This window comes from Oncorhynchus kisutch, linkage group LG28 (genome assembly GCF_002021735.2).
Source record: "Oncorhynchus kisutch isolate 150728-3 linkage group LG28, Okis_V2, whole genome shotgun sequence".
Lineage (NCBI taxonomy): Eukaryota > Metazoa > Chordata > Actinopteri > Salmoniformes > Salmonidae > Oncorhynchus > Oncorhynchus kisutch.
This window is the reverse complement of record NC_034201.2, coordinates 37,635,400-37,658,501: the sequence shown is the minus strand read 5'-3', so window position 1 is coordinate 37,658,501 and position 23,102 is coordinate 37,635,400. Positions and strand designations below refer to the sequence as shown.

General features: G+C 45.0%; 2 protein-coding genes across 13 annotated transcripts in view; one reads left to right on the top strand and one right to left on the bottom strand.

Annotated features, from left to right (window-relative positions):
• Positions 1–12,675, top strand: part of LOC109873359 (transcription factor 7-like 2) — a 63,096-nt gene extending 50,421 nt beyond the window's left edge. Inside the window, exons 6-13 of one of the 12 annotated variants that reach the window (XM_031807574.1) lie at positions 2,658–2,744; positions 4,391–4,510; positions 5,102–5,264; positions 5,965–6,072; positions 7,033–7,080; positions 9,076–9,124; positions 9,559–9,631; positions 10,723–12,675. In XM_031807574.1, the coding sequence (XP_031663434.1) occupies positions 2,658–2,744; positions 4,391–4,510; positions 5,102–5,264; positions 5,965–6,072; positions 7,033–7,080; positions 9,076–9,124; positions 9,559–9,631; positions 10,723–11,008 (934 nt within the window). In that variant the 3' untranslated portion in view covers positions 11,009–12,675. Of the gene's footprint in view, positions 1–2,657; positions 2,745–4,390; positions 4,511–5,101; positions 5,265–5,964; positions 6,073–7,032; positions 7,081–9,075; positions 9,125–9,558; positions 9,632–10,699 lie in introns of all 12 variants that reach the window. The other 11 variants (XM_031807579.1, XM_031807576.1, XM_031807575.1 and 8 more) reach the window with 11 other exon arrangements.
• Positions 11,205–22,087, bottom strand: LOC109873360 (S-phase kinase-associated protein 1). The gene is made up of 6 exons (XM_020465011.2): positions 21,896–22,087; positions 21,047–21,143; positions 20,811–20,884; positions 19,923–20,066; positions 18,700–18,840; positions 11,205–13,365 (listed from the first exon to the last, which is right to left on the bottom strand). The coding sequence occupies exons 2-6, from the start codon at positions 21,141–21,143 to the stop codon at positions 13,330–13,332; spliced, it is 492 nt and encodes a 163-aa protein (XP_020320600.1). The 5' UTR covers positions 21,896–22,087; the 3' UTR covers positions 11,205–13,329.
• Between the last annotated feature and the right edge of the window lie 1,015 nt (positions 22,088–23,102).

Here is a 23,102-nt window from a genome sequence, read left to right as displayed (position 1 = left end):
GCCCACTCTAGGGACAGCCCACTCTAGGGACAGCCTACTGTAGGGACAGCCCACTCTAGGGACAGCCCACTCTAGGGACAGCCTACTCTAGGGACAGCCCACTGTAGGGACAGCCCACTCTAGGGACAGCCCACTGTAGGGACAGCTCACTGTAGGGACAGCCCACTCTAGGGACAGCCCACTCTAGGGACAGCTCACTCTAGGGACAGCCCACTCTAGGGACAGCCTACTTTAGGGACAGCTCACTCTAGGGACAGCTCACTGTAGGGACAGCCCACTGTAGGGACAGCCCACTCTAGGGACAGCTCACTCTAGGGACAGCCCACTCTAGGGACAGCCCACTCTAGGGACAGCCCACTCTAGGGACAGCCCACTGTAGGGACAGCCTACTCTAGGGACAGCCTACTCTAGGGACAGCCTACTCTAGGGACAGCCTACTGTAGGGACAGCCCACTGTAGGGACAGCCCACTCTAGGGACAGCCCACTCTAGGGACAGCCCACTCTAGGGACAGCCCACTCTAGGGACAGCCCACTCTAGGGACAGCCCACTGTAGGGACAGCTCACTGTAGGGACAGCCCACTCTAGGGACAGCCCACTCTAGGGACAGCCTACTGTAGGGACAGCCCACTCTAGGGACAGCCCACTGTATGGACAGCCTACTCTAGGGACAGCCCACTGTAGGGACAGCCCACTCTAGGGACAGCCCACTGTAGGGACAGCTCACTGTAGGGACAGCCCACTCTAGGGACAGCCCACTCTAGGGACAGCCCACTGTAGGAACAGCCCACTCTAGGGACAGCCCACTCTAGGGACAGCCCACTCTAGGGACAGCCCACTCTAGGGACAGCCCACTCTAGGGACAGCCCACTCTAGGGACAGCCCACTCTAGGGACAGCCCACTCTAGGGACAGCCTACTTTAGCAGACTGCACTAACATACACAGTTAATTTGTTTCAAAGACGTTCCGATACAGGGTTAAGCAAGAAATTGATCAAGATTACTCATATGGTTTGAATAGCTGATACTCTTACAGGGATAGGAGATGGACAAATTGCTCCTAATGGGCCTGTTGGCTGGGATTAGCATGTGAATCCCTCCCTGAGAGAGGCCTATGGACATGGGAGCATCCCTAACACTGAGCCTGCTTTACTTACCTTGATCCCAGGGACCTCCTGGGGTTGAGGAGGGCTGGGGAGGGGGACGAATGGGGCTGGGGGGGCCCAGTGAGGTTAACCCTGTCATGCATCTGCTGGCAGGGGACTCAGCAGGACCGTCAGTGAGGTTAACCCAGTCATGCCTCTGCTGGCAGGGGACTCAGCAGGACCCTCAGTGAGGTTAACCCAGTCATGCCTCTGCTGGCAGGGGACTCAGCAGGACCCTCAGTGAGGTTAACCCAGTCATGCCTCTGCTGGCAGGGGACTCAGCAGGACCCTCAGTGAGGTTAACCCAGTCATGCCTCTGCTGGCAGGGGACTCAGCAGGACCCTCAGTGAGGTTAACCCAGTCATGCCTCTGCTGGCAGGGGACTCAGCAGGACCCTCAGTGAGGTTAACCCAGTCATGCCTCTGCTGGCAGGGGACTCAGCAGGACCCTCAGTGAGGTTAACCCAGTCATGCCTCTGCTGGCAGGGGACTCAGCAGGACCCTCAGTGAGGTTAACCCAGTCATGCCTCTGCTGGCAGGGGACTCAGCAGGACCCTCAGTGAGGTTAACCCAGTCATGCCTCTGCTGGCAGGGGACTCAGCAGGACCCTCAGTGAGGTTAACCCAGTCATGCCTCTGCTGGCAGGGGACTCAGCAGGACCCTCAGTGAGGTTAACCCAGTCATGCCTCTGCTGGCAGGGGACTCAGCAGGACCCTCAGTGAGGTTAACCCAGTCATGCCTCTGCTGGCAGGGGACTCAGCAGGACCCTCAGTGAGGTTAACCCAGTCATGCCTCTGCTGGCAGGGGACTCAGCAGGACCCTCAGTGAGGTTAACCCAGTCATGCCTCTGCTGGCAGGGGACTCAGCAGGACCCTCAGTGAGGTTAACCCAGTCATGCCTCTGCTGGCAGGGGACTCAGGACCCTACACAGCCCCACATGGAGCTCTAACTGACATGAAGCTCATGGATGAGGTTCTCTTGTCTCTTAAACAAACAACTCTCCTTCCCCAGGTGACCTTATTAGGATGGGCTTCACTCCTTAACCAGTCAGGATCAAGCCCCTCATTGGCTAGCTAGTAGACTGAGAAGCCAGACTTCCATTAGACATAACACACTACCAGTCAGAGAGGCATGTATTTATTTAACTCTCATTTTACCAGGTAAGTTGACTGAGAACACATTCTCATTTACAGCAACGATCTGGGGAATAGTTACAGGGGAGACGAATGAGCCAATTGTAAGCTGGGGATTATTAGGTGGCCATGATCGTATGAGAGCTAGATTGGGTATTTAGCCAGGACACCAGGTTTAACACCCCTACTCTTACGATAAGTGCCATGGGATCTTTAGTGACCACAGAGAGTCAGGACACCCGTTAAACTTCCCATCTGAGATACGGTACCCTGTGGGAATAGACAATCTAAATATATTCTAGGAAGTCAGGTAGTGAGGATTTGGCCAGCAGCCTAGTTGACCCCTGTTGCATCCCTATTTGTCCCCCCCCCCAACCACAGGCAAAGTCAGCCTGTCTATCCCCTGTCCTCATGTGGATTCAGACAGCCCTACTCCTCCAGTCTCCCCAACAGCTCTTCCTACCCCAGGTACAGTATGAGCTGAGCTGCTTCAGTCTGGGGAGGGCATGGCATCATACATACCCCCTACCACTATTCCAGACCAATGCTTTTGCTCCCCCCATGTGCCCTTTGCTATTGCCTTGTACAGGGGCCTCTGCAACATGTCTGTGTCCTGGCTTTGTGTGTGCCAACTGCTATACGCTGCAACTGTATATCAACACATACACTACATGGCCAAGAGTATGTGGACACCCCTTCAAATTAGTGGATTCGGCTATTTTAGCCACACTCGTTGCTGACAGGTGTATAAAATTGAACACACCGCCATGCAATCTCCATAGACAAACATGGCTCGTACTGAAGAACTTAGTGACTTCAGGATGCCACCATTGTAACAAGTCAGTTTGTCAAATTTCTGCCCTGCTAGACCTGCCCCTGTCAACTGTAAGTGCTGTTATTGCGAAGTTGAAACGTCTAGGAGCAACAACTGCTCCGCCGCAATTTGGTAGGCCACACAAGCTCACAGAACGGGACCGCCGAGTGCTGAAGTGCTTAGCGCACAAAAATCGTCTGTCCTCGGTTGCAACACTCCTACCAAGTTTCAAACTGCCTCTGAAAGCAACGTCAACACAATAACTCTTTGTCGGGAGCTTCATGAAATGGGTTTCCATGGCCGAGCAGCCGCACACAAGCCTAAGGTCACCTTGAGCAATGCCAAGCATTGGCTGGAGGGGTGTAAAGCTCACCGCCATTGGACTCTGGAGCAGTGGAAACATGTTCTCTGAAGTGAGGAATCATGTTTCATCATGTGGCAAGTCCGATGGACGAATCTGGATTTGGTGGATGCCAGGAGAACGCTACCTGTCCGAATGCATACTGCCAACTGTAAAGTTTGGTGGAGGAGGAATAATGGTCTGGGGCTGTTTTTCATGGTTCGGGCTAGACCCCTTAGTTCCAGTGAAGGGAAAAATGTTAACGCTACAGTATACAATGACATTCTAGATGATTCTGTGCTACCAACATTGTGGCAACAGTTTGGGGAAGGCCCTTTCCTGTTTCACCATGACAATGCTCCCATACACAAAATGAGGTTCATACATAAATTGTTTGTCTAGATGGGTGTGGAAGAACTTGACTGGCCTGCACAGAGCGCTGACCTCAACCCCATCGAAAACCTTTGGGATGAATTGGAAAGACGACTACGAGCCAGGCCTAATCACCCAACATCAGTGCCCAACCTCACTAATGCTCTTGTGGCTGAATGGAAGGATGTCCCCACAGCAATGTTCCAACATCTAGTGGAAAGCTTTCCCAGAAGAGTGGAGGCTGTTATAGCAGCAAAGTGGGGAACAACTCCACATACTGAAAATAAGTATTTAATGAAACATAGAGTATCTACCAACGCTTCCTAGTTTTTTTTTCTGAGAGTGACTAGAGCTCCATCTGCTGGCATTGAGTGATACTGCTCACAGTCCTACTGCCCTGAGAGGACTGTCTGGAAGCCTATGCTTAAAGGGCCAACAAACCACCCTCGTGCTTCAGCGCTTCATGGCCACGTAGAGACATGTATAAAAATGAAGCGTATTTTCTGATGCTATGGTCTCTGTCTCTCTTTCTCTACCACCTTCCCTCCTCTATTTTACTCCCTTCTCTCTCTCTCTCCCTCCCTCTAGGTTCTCTCACTCTCTGATGCTGGGGCCAGGCATGCACCCCACGGGGATCCCCCACCCAGCCATCATGCCCCCTTCAGGCAAACTGGACCATCATGACCATTACGACAGGAACATGTACGCGTAAGTACCCCCACATCTCTACACTACCTCCTAGAGCTGTCTTTCAAAGGAAATGTGGGATCTACATGGCATACAATGTGTACTGTTGTCTCCCATTCCTGCATTCATCCTGCATGTATTTTCTCTCTGTCTCTGTCTCTGTCTCTGTCTCTGTCTCTGTCTCTGTCTCTGTCTCTGTCTCTCTCTCTCTCTCTCTCTCTCTCTCTCTCTCTCTCTCTCTCTCTCTCTCTCTCTCTCTCTCTCTCTCTCTCTCTCTCTCTCTCTCTCTCTCTCTCTCTCTCTCTCTCTCTCTCTCTCTCTCTCTCTCTCTCTCTCTCTCTCTCTCTCTCTCTCTCTCTCTCTCTCTCTCTCTCTCTCTCTCTCTCTCTCTCTCTCTCTCTCTCTCTCTCTCTCTCTCTCTCTCTCTCTCTCTCTCTCTCTCTCTCTCTCTCTCTCTCTCTCTCTCTCTCTCTCTCTCTCTCTCTCTCTCTCTCTCTCTCTCTCTCTCTCTCTCTCTCTCTCTCTCTCTCTCTCTCTCTCTCTCTCTCTCTCTCTCTCTCTCTCTCTCTCTCTCTCTCTCTCTCTCTCTCTCTCTCTCTCTCTCTCTCTCAGTAAGCCTCATCAGGAGCCCAAGCGGGAGAAGGAGCCCAAGAAGCCGGTGATCAAGAAGCCTCTGAATGCTTTCATGCTGTACATGAAGGAGATGAGGGCCAAGGTGATCGCTGAGTGCACACTGAAGGAGAGCGCTGCCATCAACCAGATACTGGGCCGAAGGGTGAGCAGCAAGAACACACACATAATGAAACATACACACATGCTCTGAAACACACATCCATGAATACTCACGCAGCATAGACAGATTCATTCCCAAATCCCTCATCTCATCCCCTGCTGTTAATTTCACACATGAGAGATGGACTTCAGAGGAATATGTCAGTAATGTGAATTACTACCCTGTGAGTTACCCCCTGCACCTGACTGACTGCTGACACGATACCATTGACCAGGATGCAGAATTATCTAAATGTGATGTTGTCTGTCCTTGTCTCAAAGCTTGGAACAGTGGGCTTTCCTTTATGTGTTAGTCATTTAAGCAATAAGGCCTGGGGGGTGTGGTATATGGCCAATATACCAAGGCTAAGGGCAGTTCTTATGTACGACGTTGTGCATCGTGCCTAAGAATAGCCCTTAATCATGGTATATTGGCCATATATCACACCTCCTCGCCTCCTCGGGCCTTTTTGCTTAAAAATACCACGGCTGTCAGCCAATCAGCATTCAGGGTTGGAACCACCCAGTTTATAATTGTGTTTATATCATCCACCTAATTAGAGACGATCTGCACAGAGGTTGTAGTCATGGGAACTGATGTCACAGTTCTGATCTCATCATTGTCTCTGCATCATTGGCTAGGTTAATGAACAACATCTAAATGGTTTCTTTATTTTGCGTGTGTGTGTGTGTCTCCCCTGCAGTGGCACGCCCTGACCCGGGAGGAGCAGGCCAAGTACTATGAGCTGGCCAGGAAGGAGCGGCAGCTACACATGCAACTCTACCCCAGCTGGTCCGCCAGAGACAACTACGTAAGGGCCGCCTCTTCCTGCTCACACACACACACACACACACACACACACACACACACACACACACACACACACACACACACACACACACACACACACACACACACACATACCATGATCACCCCACCCTGCCAACTGTCAATCATTAAGGCTAGTGTCTACACATAGAAATAGAACCTATTCTATCCGATCTAGACAGTATTTATTTGGCACACTGTATGTAATGTATCAGTGCAGATCATGTTAGAGAGACTAGTCCAGCGTTTGACACACTCGCTCCTGGGGACCGCCCCAAGGGGTGCACGTTGTGGTTTTGGCCCTAGAACTACACAGCTGATCCAAAATAATCAGCTAATCATCCAGCTTTTATCATTTGAATCAGCTGTGTAGTTTTAGGGTAAAAACCACAACGTGCACCCCTTGGGGTCCTGAGGACAGAGTTGGGGAAATGTTGGACTAGTCTATGACTGTAGTGTTATGACCAGTGTTATAACCTCTTGGCATGCCATTCCTTTAGTGGGGTTTGAGAATGAGATAGATGGTACTAGACATTAGTTGGTCATTAATGGCTGTTCAGGGAGGTGATTTAATTGGCTGAGTGCTTCGCTGTTAGTGACGCATGATGAGTTTAGCTTTTTTTAAACATAGCATTACAGAGTCAGCTGCAAACCTCCCGCTCCCCTCATCTCTGTATTATTTGAATAGGTTTTCATTTCACTGGTAGTTCTATGCATGGAGGGCACCTTTTTCTGTTGTAACAGTGCATTGACTATGAAATGTGTAATTAGTAGTGGGCTTGTAAAATGACTTAATAAGTAGTTGAGAGAATTGCTTTAAATAATGTTCAGATAAATATGATGTGTAGTAGAGACATGTTAACGTCTCTATGTAATGTTTGTTGCTGCTTAACTACTCTTCTGTGCTATGCTCAATTGTGAAGTTGCTGTTGAACTCTTCCAGGATGCAGGCCTTAGAGGGTGCGCGGGGGAAAAGAGTAAAGCTGATTGGGTAGGGCACACATTTTACCCCCCTTACCCGCTCTACTAACAGCAGGGTGGCTTTGGCTTGCTCTCCTCAGGCAGTGAGGCTCGGACTGTTGAGAGGGAGAGGACAGCTGGGAGCTGGGCTGGAGAGGATTCTGGGCTTTGGGGGACCACTGTTAGGCTATATCCTCCCTTAGGGCCGGCACAGAGGGGAGGTGGCTAATGTTATGGAAGCTATGTATCTGCATGTATTTCTATGGGAGGTGGTTTTTCTGGACTAGAATTGCCAGTCTTCTCTCACCCCATATGAAAACAGACAGGATGAGTCTCAAAGGGAGAAAGTTCACTTTCTTTCCTTCCTGGAGATCTTTTACACATCCTATTTCCTTTCCTTGGCTTGATAGAGTTTGGGCTTCTGTATCATAACACACGATAGGGACTTGGCTCTCTCATTTCTCTCTCTCTCTCTCTTGGCTGTGGATAGTTGTGAGATTAGCTGGTTAGGGTAAAGAGGTGGTAGTGGTGGCATTGTCAATGAGGTTGTGCATGAAGCTTTTACGACTGCATCTGATTTAGTATAAATCAGATTAATATGACGCAATGTACTATGGATGAATTTTTTTTATGTGAACATACATTTGACTCTTTAACACTTTGTCTATTTCCGTGTATCTACCTTCTGATTTCACCAAAGATGCAAAAAATTGTCTTAGAAAATGCTGTCCCAAAACACATTAAAACTAATTGCAGCTCTAGTCTACCCCCTGCTCTAGTCTACTGTTCCCAAACACAAGCCAGAAAACAAGGGTAGTCATGTGATCTGTTAGCAAAACAGGAAAAGGAAGGCCACCCACAGTCGTGGGGTTTTCTCCCGTAGGTCATAACCACACACACTCTGCTTCAGGGAGCAGCGAGGGTAGACAAGTCTCTACGTAGGCATCAAAGAGCAGTTCCCACATCCTCTCCCCAATATGCCACTCCAGGCTGAATAACTCTCTTCAGCAATACAACCAGACCGTGTCTGTGTTGCCATTAAGGTCCCACTGTATAGCCCAAACAGTATGGTGTAGAGGTCGACCTCTAGTATGGTGGTGGCAGGAGAATCCATTACTGTGGATATTTACACTTAAATATAGTCATTTGTGGCCTGAATGATCATCAACTGTCCTCAGACCCCAGTCCATGACTTGTGAATTGGGCGTCTCTGGTACACCAGGCTCATGAACATGGTGAATTTCATAACATGGTTCTCCCATGTCTTCTTAGAGATATCACGTACAGATAACATAGAAACATGTTTCCCCTACTGACTATCTGTGTGTCTGGTTGTTTCCCCTACTGACTCTGTGTGTGTCTGGTTGTGTTTCCCCTACTGACTCTCTGTGTGTCTGGTTGTGTTTCCCCTACTGACTCTGTGTGTGTCTGGTTGTGTTTCCCCTACTGACTCTCTGTGTGTCTGGTTGTGTTTCCCCTACTGACTCTCTGTGTGTCTGGTTGTGTTTCCCCTACTGACTCTCTGTGTGTCTGGTTGTGTTTCCCCTACTGACTCTCTGTGTGTCTGGTTGTGTTTCCCCTACTGACTCTCTGTGTGTCTGGTTGTGTTTCCCCTACTGACTCTCTGTGTGTCTGGTTGTGTTTCCCCTACTGACTCTCTGTGTGTCTGGTTGTGTTTCCCCTACTGACTCTGTGTGTGTCTGGTTGTGTTTCCCCTACTGACTCTCTGTGTGTCTGGTTGTGTTTCCCCTACTGACTCTCTGTGTGTCTGGTTGTGTTTCCCCTACTGACTCTCTGTGTGTCTGGTTGTGTTTCCCCTACTGACTCTCTGTGTGTCTGGTTGTGTTTCCCCTACTGACTCTCTGTGTGTCTGGTTGTGTTTCCCCTACTGACTCTCTGTGTGTCTGGTTGTGTTTCCCCTACTGACTCTCTGTGTGTCTGGTTGTGTTTCCCCTATTGACTCTCTGTGTGTCTGGTTGTGTTTCCCCTACTGACTCTCTGTGTGTCTGGTTGTGTGTTCCAACAGGGCAAGAAGAAGAGAAGAAAAAGAGAGAAGCAGCAGGACTCCTCAGCAGGTAATGTCCTCTCTCTCTCTTCTCTACCAAACTCCTGGACCAACCCTGAGCTTCAATACGATATACTTCTATTCAACCCTTTATTCTATCGCTTGAAACAACTTTCCTGGTCCCCTAGCCGTACCCACGTCTATTATTGGTTTGTACTCTGACTGGGTCACTGCTGCTCTAACTAACAGAGTGTGAAAGCTTTTCCTCTCCTCTCTAGTGGCCTGTGTCCTGAATGGAGTCCTGCTCCATCTACTCTGTTCTGGCTCCTACTCAGTAATTGGGCACTAACAGTCTGATTTGATGGCGTTCTGATTTACCATCTCTGTCAATGCTTCAACTTCTGCCCTGACCTCTTGATCTGATCTCTCTCTCCATCACCCTCTCTCTCTTTCTTCATCTCCTTCTCTTTCACAACTTGTGTGCGCATGCTGCCTTGTGCTCAGACCCTGGCTCTCCTAAGAAATGCAGAGCTCGCTTCGGCCTCAACCAACAAACGGACTGGTGCGGTCCCTGCAGGTGTGTACCTCTTGGTCTGCTACCTCTCTCTCCCTCCTCTGTGAGCACACCTCAGCCCCCTGCTGTGCTCCGCTCTGCATGCACTCATCTCACTAACCTGTTTTGTGACCCACATTGCCCCCTACAGGTAGAGAACCCCGGCACGGGGGGGGGGGGGGGGCTAAAGCTGCTTTACTGGCTGGTGATGGGGTGTCTCCTCAGGGATTGGTGGGTGATGCTGATCAAAGGAAGGTGGGAGGGGTCCTGTATGTCTGAGAGGAGAGAGGTTTCACACAGAGATGCTCTCTGCTTAAAACAGCCATTTCTTGGTTATGCTATTGGTGGAAATGACAAAGCAGTGGATGGAGGATGGGTCATGCTCATCATCAGCACCTTTTTTACCAACTCAATCCGTTAACATCAGTGTAGAGGTGTGAAGAAAGCCTGCCACTCCCCTCAACTCCATCATGCCAGTGTCTTCCCCACCACGCTGTCACATCATGGAAATCTCCTTACCACTGTGTGTGTGTGTGTTGCGAGAGAACAAAGGGAGGCGAATGTGGTTAGTGCGAATCCTGATCACCGCAGATGAACGCACTCTCTTGCACATGCACCGCTGCTCTGCACTTTGATAGCATTTCTCATGCTCATCTGCCCTCAACTTTCTCCATTCATGTGGTCAGGCAGTGCAGCTTTTGATGGTGAACTCTGACATTTAGAATCTCCCTCCCTCTCTCTCTCTCTAAATATGTCCTCGCGCCTTTACTTGTGGTGGCACCAAGTGACTCACGTTATATTCTGGTAATGATCATGAGATAAGGTGTGCTACTTTGGTTTTGCATTTGGTTGAAGAAGAGGCAAACAGCTGCTGTTTGTTAACAATTAAGCTTAGAACACAACATTTATAATGTTCATTACAACAACCACAAAAATCAAGGAAATGGCATTGAATGATCTATACATATTCAATGGTATTCAATGGATTTGCAGTTAAATATCTCTCGGCTTGACCGAAAACTCAATTCAATCATGTTGAAAACAGTAAAAAGTTCATTCTGGTGACACTTTGCATCCACGCTTTATTCACAGATAACTCTCTTGACTGTTCCTAGGAGGAAAAAGAAGTGCATTCGATACCTTCAAGGAGGATGGTGCACCAGCCCCACTTCTTCCGATGGAAGCGCTATAGACTCGCCCCTCTCCCCCGTTGACGGCATCCCCCCTCAGCCTGCTTCCCCCTTGCACAACCCCCTGCACCTCATGCCCAGCAAACACACACCTCTTATCCTCTCAAAATCCACAACCACAGAACTGTCTTTCAAAGCTTTAATAGAATCATCCCAACAGCACGACAATATCCATCATCATCATGACTGTACCCTGCCCAAGTCTCACTAGCCAGCAGCCTCACCTGCCCCGTCCCCTCTCACACTGCCTCCCACCATTCCAACACACAGACACAACCCAACCCAATCAGGACCAGACCTGGAGTGGGAAGCAACACACTGGAGACAGACCTTCACCACAAATATCCCCAAACAACAAGGGAGCCAACGAGTCTGGGAGAGGATCAAGGATGACATTCACATCAATATAACTGACTGACACATGACTGATTTATTAAGTGCTCATGTCATTTTCACATTGCTGTACAGAAGGCAGTACTGTATGTACAGGGATGATTGCTTCTATTCAAACTGCCTCAAGTCAAATTGATTCCTTTTCCAAAGATTTTTACAGAGTACTGTGCTCCTCCTTTTCATAAGACTTACATTCAGATGTGTCAAAGGAACCTTTTCCAACATATAGTATTTATATTGATTAACAATGTGGTATAAGATAGAAATTATATATTTTTTCGCTGAGGAAACATGTTATTGTCTCCCCTTGGAGAGAATCATCTCTATGTTATATTCATTTGTTTTAGGCACTTCCTGCTTGTCAGTTAAATTCTTGAGATACATTATTTTGATGTAGGTTTCTCACACAGAATTACAACATTCTTGGTGTTTGTTCATATGGATGCAGTTATATAACAAAAAAACAAGGCAACAGTAAACATGTCACCCCCACGAATGATTCAGTGCCCCCCCCCAGATAGTGACAACAATTAGAACATATTTTCTGTGTATACATTTTTTTTTTTAAAGTAATAATTATCCTTCGCTGTATGTAATGGACCGAGCTTATAGGTTCTAATGGGAAACGTGTTGCTCATAAGGAGATGCATATATGTAAAAAAGAAAATGTTTAAAAGTAATGACTGTGGCTCAAACGGGACAGGACATATGCTTGTTTAAAGTTTAGAAATTTAGTTCATTACTATAGTGGCCCCCTTGGGCCAATCTGTCATTTTGTAAATGCCAGATCTCTATGGCAAGACGCATCATTCACCCAGGTTCTGCAAAAATCAAGCCAGTGGTGTCAGATATCGCAGGACTAATGTACGGATGTAGACAACGCCAGATAGATTTCATCAAGGGGGACAATACATTCAGTAGTCTCTGGCCTGCCTCACAGCGAATGAACCTTCTGCTATTCTTTAACCTAAAGACCAAATGGGTACCATATTTCATTGTGTTGGAAAGTTTTATAAATGTTGAATTCCCTCTATAAATAAACTTTTATATGTTATGTAAAGGGTTTTTAAAAGTTCTGTTTAGTCCCTCAACCATTTCTGAAGCAATACATGTTTTTTTTACGTTTTCCTTCTCAGAGAAAACACATTTTGTGGATAAGTTTTGCATTAGCTTTGCCTTTCCTTGAAGTTACCACAGATGTCATTTTCAGTTTGTGCATGTTCCACCTAAGTGTACCAAAAATACATGTGAAAAAACAATGGTTAATTTACTGCTTGCAAGCATTAAACTGCTCCCATTGGCGATACTATAGGCTGATAATCCATAAGATGCTAAAGCTACCACACAGCTCATATCAAAAAAATGACCACAGGAAAAAGTTGTGTACTAAACAGTCCACCTTCTGTATTTGAACAGACTGAACGACTTCTGCTCTCGATGTAATACTCATTTTTGTTTTGTGTATTAAAGTATTTTGAAAATCTGGATCAGTCTCCTTACTATTTCACATCAGATGAACAAGCAATCACAAACAGCAGACAGACATTCTTTTAATTAATTTACTTACTCCTGGAATTGAATAGTAATCCTAAATGTCATTTTCAGAGCAGAACTGATTAAAGATTCCAATCCAAATAGGTAAATACCATAAGTTGTGTGAAAGACAGCACACACACACACTTCAACAAGTATTTCCAGTCCACAGGACATTTCACACATTTACCCCCACTTCAAATGTCCTATTAACGCTCGTCTCCCTAAGATGACGTTAAAACACCGACACAGAAGAGGCTGCGATTACAAAATTCAGTATTGAGCCATCATTTCAGTTGACTCAACAAAAAGATGTAAACATGTTCATTAAAAAAATACTATAGCAATTGAAAACAGGGAGAGCAGTGCAGCTACTCTAGAAATTGGAAAGAAAACCCAGAACAGTGAATATAAAGTGAAGTAAAATGTGTAAAAACATGAAATATTATTTCGCACCACACAAGCAATGGAAATGGTCATGCTATGAGTACACGGGGGGAGGTCTGTCACTCTAATAGACTAAATGTAATATTAACAAGTATGAACAACGCAGTGCAACCAATTACTGGAACAATCCTTTCAGTGTGTTAGAGGAGTCTTCCAACACTATTTCTCTTCACACCACTGGTTCTCCTTGCGTACCTGAGGGGGGAGACAATGGAAAGGCAACACAGAGTGTCACATCAGTCAGATGCATAATATCATAAGAGCTCTGTGTTCAGGACTGAGGTTATGACCCAAATGGCACCCTATTCCTTTTATAGTGCACTACGGGCTCTGGTCAAATCAAAAGTAAGGCACTGTATAGACTAGAATAGTATAGAAAAGGTATTTCCAAACTGGGGTACGCAAATTATATATATTTTAAAATGAATACTTCACATTTTCAAACAGTACATTTATATTTTCCAACAGGGCTATACATGTGGTTCTCGCCTGAGTAGCCTCGTTTCACTGCCAAAAATAAAAATTTAACCATCTAGTGTTCAGTGAAATAACAGCACAATGTCAAATACAGGTAGCCTAGTCAATTAATTACCATCCAAACCCCATTAACTGTTACTCTCTCACTGGAAACCTCCACTCTTGCGCAGAAATTCATAAACAAAGCATACCATTTATAAAAAATGAAGCCACATGAGTTTGAGTGAGGATAAAGACTACTTCCGAGTTGTAAAACATGTATAAAAGCAACAGATACCATTCATTAGAAGGGGCTAGAAACGTCTTATATAGTGAGCTACCGAGTGGCTAGGACAGGCAAGCCCCATACTATTGGAGGACTTCATTCTTCCTGCTACCGCAGATATGGCTGGAACAATGCTGGAGGAAATGGCCCCAAAAAACTATACAGACAATTCCTTCATCAAACAACACTGTTTCACAACTCATCAGTGACATGGCAGGAGATGTTTTGAAACAATTACTACTTCGCATACAAGCCAGTGAATTATATGCGTTACAGCTGGATGTGTCAGACGTGGCGGGCCTGGCACAGCTCCTGATCTACAGTCGTGGCCAAAAGTTTTGAGAATTACACAAATATTAATTTTCAAAGTTTGCTGCTTCAGTGTCTTTAGAAATTGTTGTCAGATGTTACTATGGAATACTGAAGTATAATTACAAGCATTTCATAAGTGTCAAAGGCTTTGATTGACAATTACATGAAGTAGATGCAAAGAGTCAATATTTGCAGTGTTGACCCTTCTCTTTCAAGAACTCTGCAATCCGCCCTGGCATGCTGTCAATTAACTTATGGGCCACATCCTGACTGATGGCAGCCCATTCTTGCATAATCAATGCTTGGAGTTTGTCAGAATTTGTGGGGTTTTGTTCGTCCACCCGGCTCTTGAGGATTGACCACAAGTTCTCAATGGGATTAAAGTGTGGGGAGTATCCTAGCCATGAACCCAAAATATCAAATTTTTGTTCCCCGAGCCACTAAGTTATAATTTTACCGTATGGCAAGATGCTCCGTGCTGGAAAAGGCATTGTTCATCACCAAACTGTTCCTGGATGGTTGGGGAGAAGTTGCTCTCTGAGGATGTGTTGGTATCATTTTTTATTCATGGCTGTGTTCTCAGGCAAAATTTTGAGTGAGCCCACTCCCTTGGCTGAGAAGCAACCCCACACATGGTCTCAGGATGCTTTACTGTTGGCATGACACAGCACTGATGGTAGCGCTCACCTTGTCTTCTCCGGACAAGCTTTTTTCCAGATGCCCCAAACAATCGGAAAGGGGATTCAGAGAAAATGACTTTACCCCAGTCCTCAACAGTCCAATCCCTGTACCTTTTGCAGAATATCAGTCTGTCCCTGATGTTTTTCCTGGAGAGAAGTGGCTTCTTTGGTGCCCTTCTTGACACCAGGCCATCCTCCAAAGGTTTGCTGGACTTTCTTGGGCACCCTGAAGCCTTCTTCACAACAATTGAACCACTCTCCATGAAGTTCTTCATGATCCAATAAATGGTTAATTTAGGTGCAATCTTACTGGCAGCAATATCCTTGCCTGTGAAGCCCTTTTTGTGCAAAGCAATGATGACAGCACGTGTTTCCTTGCAGGTAACCATGGTTGACAGAGGAAGAATAATGATTCCAAGCACCACCCTCCTTTTGAAGCTTCCAGCCTGTTATTCAAACTCAATCAGCATGACAGAGTGATCTCCAGCCTTGTTTTCGTCAACACTCACACCTGTGTTAACGAGAGAATCACTGACATGTCAGCTGGTCTTTTTGTGGTGTCAGGGCTGAAATGCAGTGGAAATGTTTTTTGGGGGGATTCATTTAGTTTGCATGACAAATAGGGACTTTGCAATTAATTGCAATTCATCTGATCAATCTTCATAACATTCGGGAGTATAATTGCAATCATACAAACTGAGGCAGCAGACTTTGTGAAAATTAATATTTGTGTCATTCAAAACTTTTGGCCATGACTGTACAGTTGAAATCAGAAGTTTACATACACTTAGGTTGGAGTCATTAAAACTTGTTTTTCAACCACTCCACAAATTTTTGGTTAACAAACTATAGTAGTTGGAAAGTCAGTTAGGACATCTACTTTGTGCATGACAAGTAATTTTTCCAACAATTGTTTACAGACAGATTATTCCACTTATAATTCACTATCACTATTCCAGTGGGCCAGAAGTGTACTACATACACTAAGTTGACTGTGCTTTTAAATTATGTTATGGCTTTAGAAGCTTTTGATAGGCTAATTGACATCATTTGAGTCAATTGGAGGTGTACCTGTGGATGTATTTCAAGGCCTACCTTCAAACTCAGTGCCTCTTTGCTTGACATCATGGGAAAAATCTAAAGAAATCAGCCAAGAACTCAGAAAAAAATTGTGGACCTCTACAAGTCTGGTTCATCCGTGGGAGCAATTTCCAAATGCCTGAAGGTACCACGTTCATCTGTACAAACAATAGTACGCAAGTATAAACACCATGGGACCACGCCGCCGTCATACCGCTCAGGAAGGAGACTCTCGCATTCTGTCTCCTAGAGATGAACGTAATTTGGTGCGAAAAGTGGAAATCAATCCCAGAACAACAGCAAAAGGACCTTGTGAAGATGCTGGAGGAAACGGGTACAATATCAACATAACCTGAAAGGCCGCTCAGCAAGGAAGAAGCCACTGCTCCAAAACCGCCATAAAAAAGCCAGACTACGGTTTGCAACTGCAAATGGGGACGAAGATCGTACTTTTTGGAGAAATGTCCTCTGGTCTGATGAAACAAAAATAGAACTGTTTGGCCATAATGACCATTGTTATGTTTGGAAGAAAAAGGGGGATGCTTGCAAGCCAAAGAACACCATCCCAACAGTGAAGCACGGGGGTGGCAGCAACATGTTGTGGGGGTGCTTGCTGCAGGAGGGACTGGTGCACTTCACAAAATAGATGGCATCATGAGGTAGGAAAGTTGTGGATATATTGAAGCAACATCAAGACATGTCAGGAAGTTAAAGCTTGGTCGCAAATGGGTCTTCCAAATGGACAATGACCTCAAGCATACTTCCAAAGTTGTGGCAAAATGGCTTAAGGAAAACAAAGTCAAGGTATTGGAGTGGCCATCAAAGCCCTGACCTCAAGCCTATAGAAAATGTGGGCAGAACTGAAAAAGCATGTGCGAGCAAGGAGGCCTACAAACCTGACCCAGTTTACACCAGCTCTGTCAAGAGGAAAGGGCCAAAATTCACAAAACAATTTAAAGGCAATGCTAGCAAATACTAAATTGGGTGGACGTAAACTTCTGACCCACTGGGAATGTGATGTAAGAAATAAATCACTCTACTATTATTCCAACATTTCACATTCTTAAAATAAAGTGTTGATCCTAACTAACCTAAGACAGGGAATTTTTACGAGGATTAAATGTCAAGAACTGTGAAGAACTTGAGTTTAAATGTATTTGGTTAAGGTTTATGTAAACTTCCGACCTCAACTGTATGTCCGGTATGTTTATGGGGGGGTTCAATTAAGGAAGATATCCTCTTCTGGAAACCAGGACAACATGAGAGGATATTTTTTAAGACCTAGACAGCTTTGTGACATCAAATGGACTTTGGTGGTCAAGATGTGTTGGTATCTGTACTGATGGCGCAAAAGCCATGACAGGGAGTCATAGTGGAGTGGCGTGCAAGCAGTTGCTCCACTTGGGTACTCGGCAGCATCCACCGAGAGGCTCTTGCTGCCAAGGGAATGCCTGACAGCCTGAAAGAAGTTTTAGACACTACAGTGAAAATGGTTACCTTTGATAAAGCAAGGCCCCTGAACTCTCGTGTATTTTCTGCATCATGCAATGATATGGGCAGCGACCATGTAACACTTTTACAACATACAGAAGTGTGCTGGTTATCAAGAGGCAAAGTATTGACACATCTTTTTTAATTGAGAGATTAAGAGATGAGGTTAAAAAAATGTTTTACTGACCATAATTTCAACTAGTCTGAACGCTTGCATGATGAGTTTCTCACACGACTGGCCTATCTGGGTGATGTTTTTTCTCGTCTGAATGATCTGAATCTAGGATTATAGGGACTCTGCAACTATATTCAATGTGCGGGACAAAATTGGAGCTCTTTTCTGTCTGCATTAACAAGGACAACACACAGGGCTTTCCATAATTATATGATTTTTGTGTGCAAATGAACTCAAGCTTACGGACAATGTCAAATGCGATAAAGCGAAGCACCTGAGTGACTTGGGTACGCAATAACGCAAGTACTTTCCCAAATCGAATGACCCAAACAACTGGATTCGTTATCCCTTTCATGCCCTGCCTCCAGTCCACAGAGCCCCATCGAAATTGCAACAAGCGGTTCAGTAAAAAATATAATTTAAATCAGAAGCCAGTGCCAGACTTCTGGATAGGGCTGCGCTCAGTGTCTTGCCTTGACTAATCACGCTGTTAAGACACTGATGCCCTTTGCAACCACGTACCTATGTGAGAGCGGATTCTCGGCCCTCGCTAGCATCAAAACATCAAGGCACAGATTGTGTGGAAAATTATTTAAGACAGACTCTCTCCAATACAACCCAACATTGCAGAGTTAAGTGCATCCTTTCAAGCACACCCTTCTCATTAACCTGTGGTGAGTTATTCACAATTTTCGATGAACAAATAAGGTTTTATATGTAAGATGGTTAAATAAAGAGCAAAATGATTGATTATTTTGTTATTTGTGCCCTGGTCCTATAAGAGCTCTTTTGTCACTTCCCACAAGCCGGGTTGTGACAAACTCACACTCGTTATGTTTAAAAAATGTATCGTATAGTGTGTGTGTATGGCAGGCTTACAATGACAGCAAAAAACATTTGAGAGTGCGCTGACCCTGGTGCTAGAGGAGGTACGCAGCTGGAGGTTGAATGTTTGAAGGGGTACGAGACTATAAAAAGTTTGGGAACCACTGGTAGAGAATAGAGTGCCATTTGGGAGGAGTCCTGAGAACCACAGAAGGTCTTATTACCTGGGCTTCCTCTTCCTCTGTGAAGTCATTTTTGATGTTGAACGTCTTCCTGATCTCCTCTGGGGTCTTTCCTTTGATCATGTTGGCCACCGTCTTGCAGGTGACATCTAGCAGTCCTTTGATGTCTAAATAGTTTGCAGCCTAAACATAAAATAAGATACAATTAAAAGAGAATGAGGATGAATGAAAGCAACTGCAAATGCTTTGACATGCCTGGCTTCCACGTGAACTATTTCAGCCCTAAGCTTAGGCTATGTAAACAGGTTTCAGGAGATGGGTCAAACCTGCTGCTCAAACGATATACTTGTCACAGTTCCTAAAAGCCCCCAGCACTACAAAAATGTTTTGCACAATTCCTGCAAAATAACCACTGCATTAAGTGTGCTTGTTTCATGTAATACACACATACCGGACTTCCTGAGCTGCATATAGATAGGAAAAGAAAACGCAGCCACCTCCATGTTTCAATGCAAAGCCAGCGGCAGATAAGCACCTTGACACTACCACAGGTAGGGGCTTCACCTGCCGCCCACATAGGGAATTTATTGGACTCAAGGTAAAAAAAAAATATATAAAAAAATGTTACTTTTGCCTCCCCTCATTGACCAATCAAATAAGCAGGGTCTGGATGCCTTTTTCTGGGTTGTTTTTTGGGATAATCCAGAGGTATCATAACAGCTACTACTTGTACCACCAGAGTTTGATGCTTTATAAACTGGGCGGCGTCGCCGGTGTTATTGACTCCCTGTGTGTAAGACCCTTTAGTAATTATAGGCCCTCTAATTACAACATGTTATTAAGCACCTACTTGTCACTCAAAGCACTTTACTAGTGCTGTACAACAGTATGTTCAGCGAGCTAACCATTGCCTAAATTAAATTCAAGATCTGAGACACTACCTCGTAAGTGGGCAGGTGTCAAACTCTTTCTGTGAGTGGGAAAGGGGTTATCTAGTCAGTTGCACAAACGAATACATTCAACCGAAATGTGTCGTCCGCATTTAACCCAACCGCTCTGAATCAGAAGTGTGGGGGGCTGCCTTAATCGACATCATCGGGCACCGGGGAGCAGTTGTGGTTGGGGGTTAACTGCCTTGCTCAAGGGCAGAACAGCAGATTTTTCCACCTTGCCGGCTCGGGGATTCCAACCAGCAACTTCTTGGTTACTGGCCCAACACTCTTAACCGCTAGGCTACCTGTGAGTGGGAGGCGGTATGTACGCACTAGAATAAGTTCGAAGAGGGTCCCTTGGTCCACTTTGAGGAACTCCTGGTCCCAGACGGGTATGTCATCCGTCCTTTTCTCCTTGTTCTCGTCATCCTCGGGTGGAGGGGGATCATCTTTGTGGTGGGTGCACCACTGGATCACCTGTAGGGAGGAAAGTGAACAACAACTAGTCCAAGCACACTGAGCGAATCAACAGTCAGACATGCCATGCGTCCTTCTTCCATTCAGTCCCGTTTCAAAAGGCCTAAGTCGAGGAAGGAGGTCACAGAGCACAAAGGAAAGTGTTTGGAGCTTCATGCTTCTGTCAGAGATAGAAATGCTATTCTACAGGTGTAAGCACCAAACTGACAGCCATCAAGATTGGTTTTACATTTTACTTGAACTTCAGGTTTCACCACAAGCCAGGCAGGACATGTAAGTTGTCTAACTATGCAAACACATTTCCCCAAACAAAATGTAATTCCCCCAAACAAAATTAGATCCATTAATTACATGGATACAGTTGCTGAACAAAGCAGCTTGTCTCTCAGTTGGAGTCTGAAGCGTGGACTCTCACAGTGCCTCCCACATAGGTAAGGATCTCTGTTACAGGTTTGAGACAATCCTTCTGTCTACAAGTTTAACTTTTATCGGTTTCTAATTGTGCCAAAATGTTGCACTTCTAGGAGAAAAGCCAAGCCTGGTTTGGGTTCAACTGAATTGTACCACTATGGATAGAATGAATGTACAATACAACAGAGAATGGAATTATTGATTATAAAGCAAGCTCTGGTTGGGAGCAGGCACTTTACTAAGGTTCTCCATGGCCATCTCCACACAGTTTACCTGTCCCTCAGTCCATTGCACCAAATATGGGATGTGTGACAGCGTGTCCACTCCACTTACCTTCTTGAGGATAGCCGCATTCACATTCGGGAGGGGGACTGGATCATCATCTCCTTCATCATCCATACCCAAATCTGTCAAAGACAACCATTAGACAAGTGCACACATATGCTGCAAGACAGTTTTGATAAATGTATTTTACCGTCTGAACTACTGATAGCTATGTATGCTACGTCAATGATGTTCAACCTCATGTTACAAACGCATAACTACAGAGTGCATAGCTAGCTACATACCTTCCAGCATTGTCTTTATAGTCACAGACTGCTTTGCTATTTCCACATCCACCTCAAAGATCTCTCCATCTGAACTTTGCAGTTTAATTGTTGGCATCTGTAAAATAACAGGAAAACGGTTGTCAGCTTCAGGCTTAAACGTTACCTAGCAGAGTGATGACTAATATCGGGGGCCATAAAGTACATGTTATATCGCTAGGTGACACAGAGACCTACTTGGCTAACAAACCAAGTACCTAACAGTTAGCTGACGTTAGCGACATTAGTTAAGGTGTCTAGCTAATGTTAGCTAGAAGGCCATTTCCGTGGATGCTGTCAGCTACTAACGTTAACGTTCGCTAACTAGCGAAGTATCTTAACGCCAGTAGGTACCTAACGTTACCGAAACACTTGCCATGTAAGATTTTAAAACATGTTATGGTACACAGGTTAGCTAGCTAACGGTAGCAAGCTAATTCGCTAACTACCAGTTCACGCACTAAGTTACTAGCTACCATTAGTATAGGTTGAATATTACATGAGCAAACCTCGATTCCAGCTAACGATACTGTCTGGGCAACTGTCAACAAAAAAGGGAGTCTGAAGCAGTCCAATGCTGAAATAAGATTGACTCAACGCTAGCTAGCGTTACATTTAACAATAATACTTTTTGGTAACAGTAACTAACTGTTACTGCGAACGACAGCCAGGAAACGAAGCTAACGCTGCTAGCTAACTCAGCGTTGTCAGCAAGGCCCCGTCTTACTAGCAACCATATTCAACCCATTTCCATTTAGCTAGACATACGAATAATACATTCAAAACACCCATTATTTCACAAAGACATATATGTAAATGGCCGTTACTTACGATGAACGTTTTAAAGCAAATTCAGATAATTCAAATTTTTAAACGTCAACGGGGCCAGACCGAAGCACAGGCAGCCAGTGGACCTATATTAGACGGCCAGCCAGCTAAGCTTTCGCTTTGTCAAATGTGGGGAAGCAAATAAGTAGTCTTGTGATATGCCTGTACATTAGGAGTGATTTTCCCCATTTAGCTACATTAAAACAGAATTTCACCCAGTATCTATTTTATGCTATGTTAATATCCTGTAACGTTAAATTTCAGTACATTTTTGCGTCCAAAATTTATAAAATTATATCTGCGCATGTTACTCTATAATGCTGTAAGCTGTCAATGGTTCCAGCGTAATAAAACAAATCAGCGTAATTGTTTCACTCTTTGTGCAGTCCTATTGTTTGCCAAGTAGAAAATACGTTAATATATTTTTTGAACCCCATGTCAGTGATTGTTGGCTTACCCTTTTTTGGAACCTTATTTTAATAGTAAGTACCTTACAGCACTTTTACATTATATACCTAAAGAAAATAAGGTAATTTTTTCCTGACACCCAAAAGTACTCGTTACATTTTGAATGCGTAGCATGACAGGAAAATTGTAAAATGTTAAAATGTTTTCATTTTATCAAGAAAACATCCCTAGTCATCCCTACTGCCTCTGATCTGGCGGACTCACTAAACACATGCTTTTTCTTTTATAATTGTCTGAGCGTGAGATCGCCCCAGGCTAGCCGTAAATTTAAACAAAAATAAGAAATTAGTGCCGTCTGGTTTGCTTAATATAAACGATTTGAAACATATACTTACCTATATTTAAAGGCCACATTTTTTTTTTACTGAGTGACTTTCACTTGAGTCATTTTCTCAAGTGATAAGCTACTTTTTCCACCACTGCTTTCCATCTATCGCATGTAGCTCCAAATCTTTACCTTGACACACATTCCGGGTTGTAACTTCGAGTCCTGCCAATAGATGGCACTCTTGTTTTGTATTTCCATGTTACCTTCGACACCTATCAACAATTACACGTTTGGGAAATTAGCAGTGGTTTCCTGGTTGTTGGATCCGAAGTAATTATCCCTACAGTACTATTAAAATAATCAGTGCAGTTATTGCTTAGCTATGTGAAAATGAGAAGGGACGTAATGAAGAAACAAAATATCCTCAGCATCCATGGAAGCTCTTTTTCACCAACAATCAGTTTGTTTTGTCAG

What these genes read in the sequence shown, in the direction of transcription:
- LOC109873360 (XM_020465011.2), bottom strand. Translation starts at nt 21,143, where the DNA reads ATGCCAACAATTAAACTGCAAAGTTCAGATGGAGAGATCTTTGAGGTG. An exon ending in CCCTCTTCGAACTTATTCTA is followed by an intron (nt 18,841 to 19,922) that starts GTGCGTACATAC and finishes TTTTATGTTTAG; the next exon opens with GCTGCAAACTATTTAGACAT. An exon ending in CAGAGGAAGAGGAAGCCCAG is followed by an intron (nt 13,366 to 18,699) that starts GTAATAAGACCT and finishes CTCCCCCCTCAG; the next exon opens with GTACGCAAGGAGAACCAGTG.